The sequence below is a fragment of the Bos indicus x Bos taurus genome, chromosome 25 (assembly GCF_003369695.1).
Source record: "Bos indicus x Bos taurus breed Angus x Brahman F1 hybrid chromosome 25, Bos_hybrid_MaternalHap_v2.0, whole genome shotgun sequence".
NCBI lineage: Eukaryota > Metazoa > Chordata > Mammalia > Artiodactyla > Bovidae > Bos > Bos indicus x Bos taurus.
In genome coordinates this window covers 22373838-22392028 of record NC_040100.1, presented here as the reverse complement: position 1 = coordinate 22392028, position 18191 = coordinate 22373838, and the positions used below count along the sequence as shown (strand labels likewise).

General features: G+C 39.8%; 2 protein-coding genes across 5 annotated transcripts in view; one reads left to right on the top strand and one right to left on the bottom strand.

Annotated features, from left to right (window-relative positions):
* METTL9 (methyltransferase like 9) overlaps positions 1-17123 on the top strand; it is a 49941-nt gene extending 32818 nt beyond the window's left edge. For 2 of the 3 annotated variants that reach the window (XM_027527570.1, XM_027527567.1), the window contains exon 5: positions 14870-17123. In XM_027527570.1, coding sequence (XP_027383371.1) covers positions 14870-15075 — 206 coding nt within the window. In that variant the 3' untranslated portion in view covers positions 15076-17123. The remainder of the gene's footprint in view (positions 1-14869) is intronic. The other variant, XM_027527569.1, reaches the window with a different exon arrangement.
* Positions 1680-12437, bottom strand: IGSF6 (immunoglobulin superfamily member 6). 2 transcript variants are annotated; one of them, XM_027527572.1, is made up of 6 exons: positions 12351-12437; positions 8329-8685; positions 5670-5776; positions 4797-4844; positions 4370-4447; positions 1680-3204 (listed from the first exon to the last, which is right to left on the bottom strand). In XM_027527572.1, the coding sequence occupies exons 1-6, from the start codon at positions 12415-12417 to the stop codon at positions 3148-3150; spliced, it is 714 nt and encodes a 237-aa protein (XP_027383373.1). In that variant the 5' UTR covers positions 12418-12437; the 3' UTR covers positions 1680-3147. The 2 variants fall into 2 exon arrangements, with proteins under 2 accessions (XP_027383373.1, XP_027383372.1); XM_027527571.1 differs by lacking the exon at positions 12351-12437 and having other exon boundaries at positions 8329-9274.
* Positions 17124-18191: the final 1068 nt, after the last annotated feature.

Here is an 18191-nt window from a genome sequence, read left to right as displayed (position 1 = left end):
GTCCTACTCTTAGCGACCCCATGGACTGCAGCCTTTGAGGCTCCTCCATCCATGGGATTTTCCAGGCAAGAGTACTGGAGTGGGGTGCCATTGCCTTCTCCGTTTGAAATATGGGTCAGCCCTTATTGCCTGAGCTTCTCATGAAGCTTAGTGTTTTATCTGTAAAAATGGGGCTGATTTTACCTTGAGGTTTGTTGTGAAGATGAAATAATATAGTGTATAGGATAGTGCCCAACCATGTCTGTCTCTATTGGTGTTTGATACATGTTAGATTTGTTTCATTCCGTCCTGTTCTGTTCCTTTATTTTTATTTGTGGCTTCTTAGATAAGATTTGTTCACAGTCCTTCACTTTGAAGTATTTGTCAATATTTTTGCATTTTAGCTTGGTCTCAAATTCTGTGCCTTAAGCATCAGTTTATGTGATTCGACTCCATAGACACTGAACTAGATGCCTATTAGCCCAGGCTTTCAAACTCTCTTAGCTCTAATATAGTAGAGAGAAAGGTATGACTTACTCTGAAACTTTCATTAACACCTGTTGGTATGTGGTGTCACTGCTCTGGACTAGAGGGGAGAGTGTGTAGACACTAGAACCATGTCTGTTCTTTTTCATCTCCAAGCTGTTTTCAGTTTATTCTGTCTTGATTGTCTTGGAAAGTGTAAATTTCAACAGAAAGCTGTAGCTTGCTTAGTCCTTTTCAGTGGAAATTCTGGATGCTCAGGAAAATTAATGTTAGGGATTCAATGAGTGGTCCTTATGACAAGGCGTGAGGGTCAATGGCTAAGGAGTGAAGTGTGCTTCGTATCTCAGTTGAAGGGCTGAAAAAATATTTTTCTGTAGAAACATTGTTCAGTTGCATTCATGTAAGGGTATTTAAAAGACTTTTACGTACCAGGCAGTGCTAAGCAGTAGAAGTAAACAGAAATGAGACAGGTGCTTCTAGTTTTAAGATACTTAGAGACTAGTTCAGAAGATGTAAACAGACAGTGGCAGGATAATCTGAAAAGAAACATGAAGTTCCATGAGTTTAGAGAAGGAAAGTTCCATTAACTGCTGGAGGAGTTAGGGAGGTTTTCGTGTGGGTGACATTTGACGTGTGTTTGCATCTATGGCGTGTTTTACTGTATGCACACGCAACAGCAGTAAGATGGGAGCAAGGTGGGGTTCCCAGGTGGGGTTCCCAGTTCAGTGAGACCCAAGGATGGCGTGCAAAAGAAGCCTTTGGTTGTATAACAGTATAGCGGTCAGTCAGTATTGTTGGCTAGTTGGATGAATAAAAGAATGAATAATATATATATTTCAGGCACTCATATATGACCTCAAGGAATATAACTACTTGGGAAAATATGTTCCAAAATTTAGCTTAAAAATTAGTCTCTTAAACACAGTCCTTGCTTATATTGGGAAAAGTGTATTCTGAATCAAATACAAGTTTGTCTTAGGGATTTTGTTTCCTCATTAGTTACATGAAGAATGATATATTTTCATCCCTGAAAGGACCAAAGGTAATGACTTTCAGAAATCAAAAGGAAATGATCAGATCCCTTCTATTCACCTAGATGGTGGTAGCACTTAACCTTTTCTGCCATCTGGTTTAGAAGTTCATTTATTTCAGTCAGGCCAGTGGTCTCAAAGTTGAGGGAGTATGCAAGACTGTTTATGTTGGGGTACAGGAGGGAAATGTTAACATTTTTATTTATATTGCTTTGAATGCCCATTGTTTAATTTCTGTTTTTGTGTATACACATATACACACATACATGTATATGCATAAACTACACAAAGCATATGTGTACTCACATGTGTTTTCACATACATTTACACACAAAATGAGGTTATGTGCCCCCCCAACCCAGATGGAAAGGTTAGAGGTCCCTGATTTAAGCCATCAGTACAAAATGCTTTTAAAGAGATCTTAAAATATTTGAAAATTTAATCTGGGGTTTAAAAATAAGAATCGATCTCATTTTATACCAGTTTAAGAGGAACACTTTAAATAAACATAGTAGGTTGTAATTCAGGTTTAATAGCAGATATATACTTGCAGGTACTTTAAATAAATTTTTTTGTTACACAGAAGTAACTTCAGAGAGCGATTCTCTAACATGTTTTCTTAGTGAGATGGTAGTAAGTACCATAAGCCTCCTTGCTAGACACTGCCCCTTGTCCTGCATTTCCCTCCTTAGTTGGTTAAAAATCACACTGCAATGCATAATACAAATCTATACTCTGTATGATCCCAACTATGTATAAAGTGTAGGCTTGTATAAATGTGTGTGTGTACATAGGTATATTTTTGTGTGTATGTGTGTGTGTAATACAATGACTTACTAAAAGAGAAAAAAATATATGGCAAAGGCTTGCTCAGTTCCAGTGCTTTGCCAAAGCCTTCCCTGGTGCTGTTATTTGGCGCAAGACTGACACCTAGAGTCCATTGTAGCTTATTTATTCTGAGGTTTTCTCTGGCTGAACCTTCTGCTTTGGATTTTTTGTTAAAATAACTAAAATGTTGCTGTGTTCTGTTGTGCCCTCACTTTTTGTTGGTAGCAGGATGTAAGTCATTTTGCATACCCTGGCAGGAAAATGTGTACTGTGCCACTGGCCCATTACAACACTAGAGGAAATAATACTTGCTGCAAAATACTGTTCAAGATAATTTTTCTCTAACTCAGATTTTGACACATTCCTTCCTCTCTCCGTTCCTCTTTCCCTGCCAACTTGGTCTAGTTGGCCCACCACATCTAGAAACCATAAAGACAGTTCTTCCAGGCAAGACTGAGGCACTTGGTGTGACTTCAGATCATCTTCAGGGTATCAGTCATCGTGTGGTTATGTCGAATGGAGCAAATACAGAAGGACATATGCTTTAATTGGAAGTTTTTGAAGATGCTTGACTACTTAGAATTCTCCTACCTAGCAAATTAGGAAAGTATTTTTCAGTTGCATTTTGTTGGGTTTTAGTATTTTGGTAATTTCCATTAGTAATAGTCTCCTTATATTCTCTGGCATCCTTCTTGTAGCTAGTTGACTTTTCCATTTACCTTAAATTGTTTTCTAAAAAAAACCTGATGGGTGTATATCTACTAATACTTTCATAATGTCTGGAGTGGGATTTTCAGTGACTTCATTGAAAGTCAGAAGACTTCTATGGTCTTTCATAGTTAGAAAGCGCAGCTCTGTTTTCATAAGTGTTGTCTTTTTCCTGCAATAGTAAAATAACAAGACACATTTTAAGTTTTGTAACCAATAACACCACACTAAGAGCGACATATTAATTACAGTGCCGTCTTGCATTCTCCAGTAACCATAAAGGTCCAGTTTCCACTTTGCCTTTATTTGGAGTAAGATGTGGGAACTAAAGAATAACTTTCTTGTTTACGTGCCATTGTCAAAGCCCTGACTGAGGGCTTTAAAATTCCTACTTCCAGGCTTGTCTTCTAGCCATTTAATTTGGCCTCTCTGCTGAAAGGTGCCTGTGTCAATAAAAGAAGAGTGTGAACATGCATTTGTAATTATTCAGAGTGGCATCTTAGGTATTTATAATTAAATCACTTCTTTATGTACTTCTATATACATTGAAGGATGAAGTGACTATTTAGATGATACTATTTCCTGGATGAAAATCCTTTTTAGAAATCAGATTTAAAAAAACCACATCTCGTATCAGAATTCTGTTTCATTTGCCCTCATGGCTGCTGTTTAAGAAAACATCTCTGCTAGTGTATAAGTTCTTTATTTTGTATATATTTTAATTTAAATCTGAAAAGTCTGATCAGGTATCGTGGAAACTGTCTGCTCTACTAGCTGTAAAACAATGTCTTGTTTGAAAAAACCTGTTTTTATAGGACTTTAAGACTGTGTAAGGACTATCAGAATGTATTATAGTCAATATATACATTCTTCCTATCACTAAACATCAAAGGCTGAAGAAATACTCATCTTTTATTCTTATTATCTGTCTTTTCTAATGTGAGCAAGTAAGTTTTCTGTATAATTTGATCCACAGATGTTTGCAACATTTGCTTAATGGTTACTACTGATGCAAGATACAGTCCAAAGAAGCTTTCAACCCACAAAAGCATCCTTGTCTGTATTGAAAACATTACCTGTATCCAGTGTGTTTCAGAAAGATTTCATGTCACTAAGATGCCAACCTGGTGTCTATTTGATATTGCATCAGATGTCCTTTGTTACGTATTTATCAAAACAAATGCATTTTATGAAAGTCCTCTTTCAGACTCTTTTTAAAGAAAAACTTGATTATTGACAGCTTGCTGGCAGCCAAGTTTTTTTAGTTAAACATGCTTTATATCTTTTTAGTTAAGCATGCTTTTTCGCCTTACATCTTTTTGATATTTTACACTTACAGTTTGTTGGCTTGTTTGTTGTCTCTTGCTATATAGCTCTTGAGCAATTTCCTGAAAAATACGCCGAGCACTCTTTTTCTATAAATACAAATAAGAAAAAAAAATGTTGTCTTATGATGAAAAGCAATGATTATTGCACGTTATCTGAGCCTTTTCTTTCTTTATTGGCCACCAGTCTTAGAAACTACCCCACCCAACACATCTGTACCTACAGTTAACTCTTGTATTTTGAGTATATTAAGTAGAATTTATGATTGAGACCTGTCAATTTGCCATATATTCTACCACTTGAGAATATAATTTTTATCAACAATAGGAAACAGTACGAAAGTTGTTCTGTGATGATGTTCTGTTTCTTAAATTATTTTCAATGTAAAATAGTTAATAACCACAATTCTGAAGATGTTTTACCAGCATTGGGGTGTACCTTTTGTGATTCTTCTGTTTCGTTCTTTCTTTGAGTGTTAGATTTTGCCTGTCAGGAAGAAAAGGAAAGTCTTACAAGACATGTTATGTACTCAGAACAATCATGGCAGATATCTCATACCATAATAAGGTTAAACGAACTTAATATTTAAGTAATATGCAGTAAGAGTAATTTTCATGTCACTTCTGAGGTGTTTTTATTAATAGCTCAAGCTGATATTGATAATAGGATTTATGGTAATCTTAATATAACGCATACATATCCCCTCTTATAGCATGTGAACAATGAGAAGTATAGTCTTTCTCAAAAACTTTAGGCCTCTTAAAGATATTTTAAGGCAGTGTCTAATCTCTCTCTCTCTTTTTAAAATATTTATTTAGCTGTTCCGGGTCTTAATTGCATCATGCAGGACTTTTAGAAGTATCGTGTGGGGTCTAGTTCCCTGATCAGGGATTGAATCTGGGCACCCTGCATTGGGAACATGGAGTCCTAGCCACTGTACCACCGGGGAAGTCCCTCCAGTCTCTTTCGTTAACCTTTTTCACTCTTAAAGATTGTTCTTAGGCCTTTCATACCTTCCCCACCAGTGGAAAAGTAGCATGTGTCTGATGGTTATAAAGAAGGATCTCTTAATCCCATTTATGGAAAGAAAACCATATAAATTGTGTACTCTGGTTAATAATTTTCAGTGATGAAAACTTTTTGCTTTTTTCTGCAGACCTCTTCTGCAGTAGGTATTTCCTGCAGATGCAAAGGGATATGTTAATTAGGTGAGCTATTTCTGAGGCTCCCAACATGTGGAAAGATGGAAATTATTTCCTTAGGATAATTTTCAAGGCCATAGGGACATCTAATGCAAGATGTTTGACTTACTTTGGTGAGGACGATGAGGATCACGAGCACACTGGTGATGTAGATAGAGAACAGGACTAAGAGGGCTATCAGGGCGGACTGCAGTTCCTTGCTGAGAACCTTCATCTCTTTGTGAATTACAGACAGAGAAAGAGACAGTCACTATTGAAACATATTATTGCAAATATATGTATAAAGTGTAATTGAAACTAAATGTTAAGGGGGACACATGAGCTTATGCTATTTGGCTATTCATATAAAAATTTATTCAGGGGCTCTTGATTTAGAAGGCGCTCAAGTATATGATCAGAGAAGGCAATGGCACCCCACTCCAGTACTCTTGCCTGGAAAATCCCATGGGCGGAGGAACCTGGTAGGCTGCAGTCCATGGGGTCACTAAGAGTCGGACACGACTGAGCGACTTCATTTTCACTTTTCACTTTCATGCGTTGGAGAAGGAAATGGCAACCCACTCCAGTGTTCTTGCCTGGAGAATCCCAGGGACGGGGGAGCCTGGTGGGCTGCCGTCTATGGGGTCACACAGAGTCGGACATGACTGAAGTGACCTAGCAGCAGCAGCAACAACAAGTATATGATAGTTAAAGCCAGTTCATTAGTTCTTTAAGTGTATTATGCCCAAAATGTTACTCATTTTTAAAACTTAAAATTTTAATAAATTCAATTATTTGTCATATGCTAAGAATCACTTTTTATGTAAATTGTTGCTTAAAGTGAGATAAACATTTCAAGACAGGTTGTTCAAGGGCGTTTTAAGTTTCTTTTAGTAGATACAAGTGTCACCAAGAGTCTATGGAGTTAAAATTCTTTCCCACATATGTTTATGACCTTGAACTGTACACATAGGTAAGCAGGCCATACACTATGATTATGGTGCTCACTGAACGCTTGTATGTTCAGTGGTGTTGTGTGTCTCTTCTTTCTAATAAAGCTGGAAGTAGAATTATTGAATCCATTTGTACATTCTGAATTTCTCCCTCGCTGCAGTAAGTGTCCTGTTCTCTAGGTAGTGATGAAGTAACACACCACATCTTCAAGTACGCAATTATTTGAAGTACAGAATCCAATTAAATTTGTAATTGTTATCTGAATAACTTGTGCTTTTCAACTAAATAAGCCCGTAGATGCTTATCCTGTGAACTCAGTTTATACAACATACATTTTTCTTGTGAAACTTAACAAATCAACTATATCTGTAAAACTTAAAAAAGTTTCAAGTGTGAAATTAGAGGCTCTGTTAAAAAGGTAGGAAATCGCTGTTTCTGTCTTAATCGTATTTTCATTCCTACTCTTAAGAAGGGTGTTTCATCACATGAACCTGCAGGTTTGAGACCTCCTTCTTTACAAACCATTTTTCTTCTGGCTGTTGTTTTTTATAGAAGACACATGCATGCAGTGAGAGATACAAATTGCCATGGCTGTTGTGTGTTTGTGTTAATATCTGTTGTTTAGTCGTGTCCGACCCTTTCAGGTCCCATAGACTGCAGTGCGCCTGGCTTCCCTGTCCTTCACCATCTCCCGGAGTTTGCTCAAACTCAAGTCCATTGAGTCCGGGATGCCATCCACCCATCTCATCCTCTGTTGCCCCCTTCTCCTCCTGCCTTCAATCTTTCCCAGCATCAGGGTCATTTCCAGAGAGTCGGCTCTTCACATCAGGTGGCCAAAGTATTGGAGCTTCTGCATCACTCCTTCCAATGAATATTCAGAGTTGATTTCCTTAGCTGACATTAATTATTTGATATAAACCAGGCACCATTAAAAGTGCTTTATGTGCATTAACTCATTTATAATTTACCCCTACAAGTGAGCATAAACTAACATTAAATGATGGTGAAATAGCAAAAGTTCATTAGAACACCAAAGTAAGAATTGTAATATAGGACAATCTGGGCTCCTCGAAGTCCTGTGTTAAAACCAAAAGCCTGATCAATTTGAGTTTATGTTTTAATGATCTCAGAGCTCATCGTACTAGTTTCTTTAAAGGGGAGAGGTCTGAGAAAAGCATGGAGTTACTGTTCTTCTCTTCCTTTCTCCAGAATCATGTGAAGCTTTTCCTCACAATTTCATAATTTATAGGTCTTAGCTAGGCTCAGTGTCCTCACCTGCATGAGGAGATTGTCATGGATTTTAGTAAATCTAAGGAAACCACACCGACCCTTTTTCTGTTCATTATCTATGCACAAGGGGATAAGGTCAGGGGTCCCCCAGTGGCTTTACCTAAACTTTGTGTTTATTCTTCATAATGCATATTTTTTTATGGGTTCAATTTATTGATTGCTTCTGCTTCTTTAGTGTTTTGTTCTAGATGGTGCAATACCAGGCGAGATCCTAAGAGGGCTCTCCGTTAAACGTCATATTTCAATCTGTGTAACATGGAGAAAAGAGGACGTAGCTGGTCAGCCTTTGCCAGTGAAGTCTGGACATAGAGAGGACATAGAGAGTATAGCACCTGACATAACCCTGACTGTGTCCGCGGAGGCCGAGAGATGGGATTGGAGTAGTTCATCAGTCCAAACTGCATGTTGGCTAGTGTGAGGGTCACACTGTTCACTGGCTGAGCTATTAAGTTATCAGATGTATCTCCTAATCTCTGCATAGAAGTAAGTGATGCATTTAAGGGACCAAGCAGAACACACTGTACGGGAATAAAGCTTTGACTGACCTCTTACCACAAGCACAGTCCCTCTTCCCGTTTGCTTAGCTCTCGGTTGCTTTGAGTTGGGAAAGGCTATTCCACAGACGTAGATTGCACTGTCATTGAAAGTCAGCCTGTTCACAGTGAGGGAAACCTGGTTTTGTGCCGGATTCTCAAGTGTGTATTTGTCTGTCTTACTTCTGCATCCATTCAAGCACAGGTTCTTAGACTCATGAGTCCCGTAGCGAAACCACAGGCATTTTGGTTGCTCTGCAGGGCACCCCACTGTGGAGAAGGAGCAGGGCAAGGTTACGACCTTTTGCATGTAGTCCACTTGAAGTTCAGGTGGTTGAGACACTGAGACGGTGCAGTCATCCGCGACCCCTGTGGGAGGAAGCAGAGGAGCTTGATCAGTGGGCGTCTCACCTCCCTTTGTCCTGTGCTCCTGTTTTATCAACATTTTTGAAGAATCCACTGAAAACCATGGCTTTCTTGTTTTTACCTCACTCTCAGCACAGACAAGACTATAAAAGTAGACACCGGTGCCAATATTTTATGATAACTATAAATGGAGTATAACCTTTAAAATTGTGAATCACTATTATAAAGTTACGGTACACCCTTAACTTTTTTTTAACTTGTACATTAACTTTGCTGCTGCTGCTGATAAGTCGCTTCAGTCATGTCCGACTCTTTGTGACCCCATAGATGGTAGCTACTTCAATCCAAAAAATTAAGACTTAAAAAAAAGGTAGACGCTGGTGTTCCTTACTTTTCTTGACCCTCTGAGTTTCCTGACCTCAGGCTGCTGGAGCACAGTGATGTCTGGTACTTAAAGGGCAGCCCTGGGGGTGGGGTGGGGATCTCCTTTGCTGGAGGTGACAGCAGATCTGAGTTAGAAGGTCGGGGTCCACATGTACACTCGTGGTGTACTTAGGAGCTGTCCGTTGATCTCCCTGTGCAAATCAATTGCTCTCTAGGAGCTTGTTTCCTTATCTGAACCCCTGGACTCATAGGAGTATTGCATTCAGTGTAGCAATAGGTATCAAAGCACATGAGCAGCAGGGATTTTTTTTTCCTGCCTTTTAAGGTTGTGATTGCTAGGAATTCATGACAGTTTACAGTTGTTCTTCAGGGAGTCTAGTTGTCCCAAAGGGAAACATTGTAAAAGGCAGTGTGTACATCTGGGAAATTGTAGCCCTGGCTCAGCCAGCCTTTCGTTGTTGAGCAGAGGCCTGATGAGCTGGCCATGCCACTGCCCAGCAGGTTAGTTTCTTTCCTGGCTCGTGTGTGCTGCTTTGTAGCCTCTTGTAGCTTTAATTTACTTGAGCAGTATTGTGATTAGGAGTAGACATTTGAGTTTGGATCCTAGCTCTTGCTAGTTCCTAGCTCTCTGGTCTGTTTCCTCATTAGCAAAAGGGGGATAGTGTTGAGTATCATGAGGTTAGCAGGAAGTTTCATGGAGGCCATCAGTGCACAAGGAGTATTTACTTACCTGGGTCTAAGTAAGTATTTAATGAAAGGAGCTATTTCTGCTGCCATGGCCACTCCTGTCTCCACAGGATCATATGCCCATTTTAGATATAGCTCTAAATAGAGCTCTAAAGAGAGAGAGCTCAGCTGATAAAGAATCCACCTGCAATGCAAGAGACCCTGGTTCAATTCCTGGGTCGGGAAAATCCGCTGAAGAAGGGATAGGCTACCCACTCCAGAATTCTTGCGCTTCCCTGGTGGCTCAGCTGGTAGAGAATCCACCCGCAATGCAGGAGACCTGGGTATGATCCCTGGGTTGGGAAGGTCCCCTGGAGAAGGGAAAGGCTACCGACTCCAGTATTCTGGCCTGGAGAATTCCATGGACTGTATAGTATAGTCCATGGGGTCGCAAAGAGTCGGACATGACCAAGCGACTTTCACTTCACAGCGTCATGTCAGCAGGGCCGAGACTAGACGCCCCATCCAGTGCTCTCCCCGCCGCCACATCATGCTGCTTCCCTGTCATGGGGGTGGGTCCCTATGTGGCCTTCTATCTAATCCCAGGTTCGTGAAGCTGGAAAGCTGCTCAGTTATTTATTACTGGGAAGACCTGCCCTCAGCCATTTTGGGGGCAAGGGAGGCTGTATGTGAAATACTGTTGGTTGAGGCAAAGTGGAATTTGTGCATGTTTTCACTCTGACTTTGTGTGGTTACATGTTTATACATGGTCTTATTTGTCTGACTTTTCCCTTTGCTGTTGTACACAAAATTAAAAAATAATCCAAGTTGTCTGATACAAGTTTCATATGGGCTTTTTGTCACTTAACATTTTTCTTATAGGTCCTGACCCAGAGCAGAAGAATTAAAACTAGAATCATGGTATTTGTGACCCAGATCTCTTCTCACCATGTTGTAATTTTTGTTATTTGTGCAATTGGAGATGAGCTGGGAGCTTTTTAGCAACCTGGTAAAGGTAAACCAGATGAGCGGGTAAAGTCAAGTCACTGGAGAAGACCAGGCTTCCTGCGTCTTCAGCCAAGGGGCTTAGCCTCTCTCCTAAGGCTGGTGGAAACGGCTTTATAAGGTATAGTAATCGTTAAAGTGTGGGAACTTGAAGTGGGCCTGCCAGAGTCGTGAGGTTAATCAGCAAGGTCCCAGTGTCAACTCCTCCATGAGGTAGTTTTTAAAAGGGAAGCTACCTTTTAACATTTTTCTTGGAGAACTAGTGTTCCAGGGTAAAATAAATACTTGCAACTTAGAAGTTTCATATCTCTGCTCGTGACCACCTCAGAAGGGAGAAAACCGGGTGCAGTGGTTTCCTGTGAGAGCCCAGGCTGTGAGGAGACGGCTGCTCCCCCCGCAGCCCCGCGCCATGAATGAGGCGGCAGCTTAGTGCAAAAGGGAAGTTTGGATACTGTGTCAGCCTGCAGCCCACTCTGAAGAGCTGCACTTTAAGAGCTCTCATATCCTGTAGGGGTTCTTTTAAACACAGTACCCTCTGGAAAGGTTGAAAGTTTATCTTCTTAGTGGAGGGAATAAAAAAAGATTACTGTTTTTGAAAACCAAGCTACAAAATACATAGAAAAGTAATTTCCGAACTTTCTAAAAAACGCCTTTATGGAAAATTTCGAACATACGCAGTAGTTGACCAGCACAGTAACTTCTCCGCCATCACCTGACTTCAGCCCAGTCTCGTTTCAGCTCTTCTCCCTACTTGTGCCTTTATCTCGTGTTATTTTAGGGCAAATTCCAGATAATTTGTCTGCACATCTTTCAGTATATGTCTTTGAAAGATAATTCTTTTGAAAAATAATACTAATTAGACTACTCTATAAAAGTAATATATATACACTTATTAGGAAATAAATAGACTTATTACTGAAAGTAGAAGCAAAAACATCACCCATAGTCCTTTCACCGCTCTGCCCCCACCAAATCACTGTTAACATTTAAAAATATTTCTTTACAGATGAGAAAAAATAAGAGCTTTTGTTCCCTTTCCTGGCCTATGACCCAAACTTTGTGAGCAAATATGAGATTATGAGATTTTTTAGAACAATGATGAAATTATTAGAACTGTGATACAGGAAACTCTCTCATAGAGAAAAAACAGGCAAAAGTATCCATATATTTGTGATATGGTTATTTTTCAAGGAAGGAGCCATTGCAGTTTTTTAAAATGACAGGTACTTCAATTTATAGAAATTCGGCTTTTTCTGAAAGACTGTTCTTTAAAAATATTTAAGTATTTAATTCAGAGTCAGTTTGCCTGTATGGGAACTGAATTGTTAATGATTAATGTGATTTTATGAATATTTTCAAGCCTTTGTTTGGTGAGGTACTCTTCTCTAAAGCAGCATGATAGCAAAGGAAGTTTTCAATGTTAATATTAATTTTTTTTCTCAGCTGTTTTTTTATTACCTATTTCTCTGAGAAAAAAGGAAATTTGTCACTTTAGACAGTTTCCATAATGTTATACATTTAAAAATCTGTAGGGGCTTAAAATATAAATGAATTTTTAGATGAAAAGTAGCAATTGATTTTAATAAAATGGAGGGAAAATAAAAGAACCTTACCGACATAAAACAGAATCAGATTGAATTCCAGACCGAGAATGATCTTTCCTCTGTTCACGGTCTCCATTTCTGTGTGTATGTATGAGGTGTGGGGAGTGTATTTGAAGAGAGTTTTGGCTTTTTTTTTTTTTTTCTAAGTAAGGAAGAAACAAAGAGAGGAACTCTTATTGAGGAAGCATAATTGGGAACTTTTTGAAATTGTGTAAAGATTGTTTGTAATCCAGTTTCACCATTTAAAGTTGAGATTTTAGCCTAGAGCACATTTCTAAATGTTCATATGGTCACATTTTTCTTGGGTTTTACAAATCCTCAAAGATGTTAGATGTTTTGGGTGAGATTTTGATTTACCTTGGTGCATATTCCTAGAAAGTATTGTTTGACAGATAACTCATACTTAAATTTTCTAGAGCAGTTCAGTCTCTGCTCTTGGGCATCTAATTTGTTCTTGGTGCTGGGCTGATAACTGCTGGAAATCAAGGAGAAGCAGGAGGAAATATCTTCATGTAGTGTGCTAAGTCACTTCAGTCGTGTCCGACTCTCTGCGACCCTGTGCACTGTAGCCCACCAGGCTCCTCTGCCCATGGGATTCTCCAGGCAAGAGTACTGGAGTGGGTTGTCACGCCCTCCTCCAGGGGATCTTCCCAACCCAGGGACTGAACTCACATGTCTTCCATTTTCTGCATTGGCAGATGGGTTCTTTACCACTAGCGCCACCTGGGAAGTCCATCTTCATGTAGAGACAAGAGAAAAATCAGTGAACAATGAATAAATAAGTTGGGTGCCATTAACTAATTGTACCCCAGTTTTGTTTAGTCACTAAGTCATGTCCAACTCTTTGCGACCCCATGGACTATAACCTGCCAGGCGCCTCTGTCCCTGGAATTTCCCAGGCAAGAATACAGGAGTGGGTTACCATTTCCTTCTCTGGGGGATCTTCCCAACCCAGGGTTCGAATCTGCATCTCCTGCATTGGCAGATTCTTTACCACTAAGTCACCTGGGAAGCCCTTGTGCCCAGTTTTGTGTGACCACTTTTATTGTGAAATAAATGTGTGGAATCTTTGTCATCCAGAACCCCATCCTAGTCCCTCGGGGGCTTCATCAGTCAGGTTATTTGTAAACAGCAGAAAGTGACTTGGGCTGACTTAATAAGCAAAAGGGAGTTTATTGAAAGGATTTGAGGGTAGCACAGTGAGTCCCTGGGAGGACTGGAGAATCATGTGTTGCGGTCTACATACAAGACACATGCCCCGAAGTCTGCTGTAAAGCTGATCTGAAGAGCACTGCCAACCGGCAAGCACTGCTGCCTTGGCGTGGCCCACAGCCTGTCAGTGGTACTGCTCCGTGCTGCCCGAGCTGCCTGGACTCACACCACTGCTCCGCCTTCCCAGAGAAGGAGCCTCACGTCCCCACCTCTGGGCCACTTGCTCCTCATTCCAGGTCTCAGGGGAGTGTTTCTGACCTGAGGTCATGAACCAGTGCCTGAGCTGCGAGAAAGAGGAGGGGGAAGCTGCTTCCCCAGGCTTTGCCTTCCACGGGGAAGAGGGGTGCTCGCTGCCGGAAAGAATGAAACCCTCTCCACTGTACTGTGTGTATGCTTGGCACCTGTTGATTATATATTTTGTCATTTACAGAAAGTTATTCTCAATCTGTATTTAGTAATACTTTTAGCATTACTGTGTATTTTTTTTTTTACATCATAGTTGCGTCTGAAAGCACCCCCCAGATTTTATATATACCACTGTGTGTGTTTGTGTGTGTGTGTCTGTAGTCAGTGCTTGGTATGTATGTGAACTGAAGACTTTTTCTAGCCCCCTAGTACCTGGGCATCTGACGCTCATGGGTTTGGAAATGACTAATGTTAACACAGACTTGAGTCACTGTTCCAAGAAATGCTAGGTTGATTCATCCATTCTAGTATGTTATCCTCTCTCTGGTTCTGGAGGTTAACTTGTGTGAAATTCTTCTGCAAAGTTAGAGAGTGGATTGACCTCCCTTGAAAAGCACACCAAATGATCTCTTTTTAGAAATTAAAACCCTCCGTTAACCTATTTTTACTTTCAGCCTGATAAACCCCTCTAGTTAATATGTGGCATGATTTTACTACACTAGTGGCGTTTTCTTACATTTATCCAAAGCACTCTTTCAAACTTTGTTACACTCTGCCTCAATATTTAATAAGCAGTTTTCCAAACCTATTAACCATTACACACCAGTCAGTCTAAGGGAGGGTGATATCAAGAAACTGTCAGAGCAAGTAGTAGTGTGGGCTTTGGGTCTGGTTTAATGAGGGATTACACTTCTGTCCCAGTGTTCATTAACCTTGCAAGCTGGGGCACGTTCTTCAGTCTTCCTGTCTCTACTTCCTCTTTGTCCTACCGCTGGGTCACCCGGGAAATCATTCATCAAAGCACCCAGTGCTTGGCACACACCAAGTCCTTAGCAGATATTGTTCTTCCCCTCTTCTCTCTTTTGAGTAATCTGTTTGTTCAAGAATTTAACTTCATGTTTTTGTTTTAGTAGGTGGCAAGTGGGATAAACCATCGGAAATTTTGGAAATCAAGGGACAGAATTGGGAAGAACAAGTGAATAGTCTGCCTGAAGTTTTCAGAAAAGCTGGTTTTGTTATCGAAGCTTTCACCAGACTGCCATACCTGTGTGAAGGTGACATGTATAATGACTACTACGTTCTGGATGATGCTGTCTTTGTTCTCAAACCCGTATAAACAAGTGGAGGTTGGGGTCTTCAGAGTCCAGCCCAAGAATGTACACTCCAGAAGAGGATCTGCAAGTTCAGTTATGTGAAGGGAGGACCTTTGGGGACTGCCATTCTAAATATCATGTAGGAATTTTAAAAGCCAAATTACTAATTATTGCTTTGTAGTGTGTAAAAGGAATGTTTTTTAAAAAAACAAAAAACCAACTCTTTGAGGATTTTTATCAACTCTTTACTCAGTAATGCAGGTCACACTCCGATTATGGAAAATATTTTTTATACTTAATTGCAGTAGGGACTCATTCCCAAAGCAATAGTCATGACTTCACAGGGAACCAGTAAATGTGGGTTGTTTGTAATAAAATGAAGACTGGGCAATAAAGCTGTCTTTCCAGTTGCAAATATTGGTTATAAAGTATAGCCACTGATCCTCTTTCATGTTTAGAAATTCTGTCATTATTCCAGAAAATGTTTTTAATCATGCTAATAAACTTTTTTGGAGGTGACTTTGGCATCATGTTGGAGTTACTATAAGGCTTCCCAAGCATCTTTAATTGCTTTGCTTCAGGTGTGCCCAAGTAGTAGCATATATGAAAGAAAGATGAAGTAGATGAGAATATATGGTAAAGGAACGCTTTAGACTTGGGGGTGGGGTGATTACTGCAAATTGTGATGAACACAAGCAACCCAGACTAACTCTCAAAAGAACAGCCTCATTCAGATGTACTTCAGGGACTACCCTCACTCCCCAACTCATATATATATGTTTGTGTTTTTTTTGAAATTCAGAGCAGTGGGTTCTGACTTTGTGGTAACTTGTGTCCTACACTCAGAATTTTGCTTTTCTGGACAATCTCAGGTTCTCAGAATTGGAACATTCAGTTTTGTCTACTGACAAGAACACCACCTAATATTCTTTCAATTCAGCTTCTTAACTCTGTCCTTGTATATACCTCTTTCACAGAACTTGGCTCTTCTCGAAATCCTTAACTGAGTTTATAGTTTGCCAGGAGTATGGTTTGAGAAAACCATGTCAGACTCATGCATTCTAGAATCCGTGAGGGCCTCCAACCATATATCCAGAAAGGTTGCAACGAGCTCATTACCAAGATCGATAACCATTGTGGATGTTCCAAAGAGCAGAGCACTTAACCCAAAATCTAAAATCTCAGTAATCATAGAGATGCCAATTTGAGATCATGCCTATTAACAATATGTTATTCTCACAACTTGCTTTTGTCAGCCAGGTGTTACATTAACTATTCTCATCTATATGCTCATAGAAGTCATCAAATCAGCACATTTACTGCAGCACCTGGGCATAAAGGAGAATTAAAGCCTTGAGAAGAATGACTTTATTATTCAGTAAGAACAGCATTCCCACGTCCTGACACCAGTATCTTCCACCGTTATTGTGTAGTCGTAATAAGAGTTGGGTTATGTGATTTTTGCAAAAGCGTTATTGGTGCTTTCAAATGCTTTTTTCCCCCCCAGGAATTCAAATAAGTGAAGTGCAAATACTTGGCACCTTAGATTGTAAAAATAGAGGAAATGAGTAAATTTAATGTAGTTCTTGTACAGTTGAGTTTTGCTTCTTTATAAGCTGTCATCATCAGGGGTTGCTGTTTAGACTGCTGAACAAGAGTGCACGAGTGACAGATGCTCAGAGGCAGGTTGTTGCAAAGTGTTTCATTAACTTTGAGAATTAATTTGATAGTCTATTTGGAAAAAAAAAGAAACAAACCTCCTTCTTTTCCCCCCAAAATCAGAGAAAGCACATACATTTATGCATTTTAAAGACAAATACTTTCTCAAAATCTGAGGTTCTCTGAAAATCAGCTTCTCAAAAGTGCCGTTTTTTGGTGAAAATTTAAACCAACAAATCCGCTCACATTTCACGCCTGGTCTTGAAAGTCTTGGTGGTATATCATCATTCCACTAGATGGCAGTGTTGCTTACTGAGCGTCAATGACTTTATTTCCCCTTAAATGGAATCATGTTTTTTCTTTTTTTCTCCCCAAAGTATTGATACAATAAACTGCCTTCTTGTCTGCACCATTCCTTGTGTAAGTGTTTCATATCAAGTTAAGGTTGTACTGGAGGAATTAAGAAGACCTCTATTTGCAGTCAAAGCAAGCTAGCCAGTTGACCTTAAAGGTCACAGAGAAAGGAAATGTAAGCTGCACCTGTGAGGCAAAGCTCTTTGCACCTGCAGCTGTAAGCCTCTGGAGTGTTTAGACCACTGATGTCAGAGAGTGGAAGGGAAGAAGACATAATAGCCTTGGTCATTTCTCCCTTGTGCAGAGCTGTTAAGAGAGACAGTGTATTTTCTACCCTTCTCTTATGTCACATCAGTTTTTACATAATTGACCTTTAACAGAAAAGCGGTTGGGCTGGGAAATAAAGTAAAACTTAGTTGTTTCAAGTCATCTTTCTGAGTAAAGCTTTGTTTTCACTTAGTTCTGCTCCAACATGTTTCATTAACTTTGAAATCTACTCCTCAGAGCAGCATATTCAAGCAGACTCATAATGAAGCAAGATGTTTTTACCAGTTGTTTCCTACTGCTTGCTGCTGCTTAATTACTGATAAAAGCATTTCATGACCTTTTTTCTCTAAAAGCTACAGTACCGTCTGTCCACATGGGCTTCCAGTGGCTAAAGTGACTTAGCATGTTTGTGCAGATACCTAAGCACTCCTCAAATAGGCTTATATCCAATGCACCTATGTTACAGCTGGAAGCCAGTGCACTGAGCCAGGGCTAGTAAAATGGACAGCCAGGGCTGTCCAGGTTGAGTTGTGCTGCGTAGGAATCCGCTGAACACAAAACTGGGCTTGTCATTGACTTGAAACAACCAGGATGCTCACCAAGTAACAAATTATCAAAGATATAAAATCATGAATTGGCAGAAGGAAGATCACACTATCCATGCCAAGATCTAAGTGAAAAAATGCACCCTGTATCATGAAGGAAATATTACCACAATAAAAAATTCAATAGCCTGCCCTTTTGCAATTGTTTGATAAGACAGTAGCTAGGCAACAGTGAACAACACAATAAAAATAATTTCACATCTCCTGTAGCTATTTGTATAGGTGTTCATATTTTGGTATCTACTTTATCAATT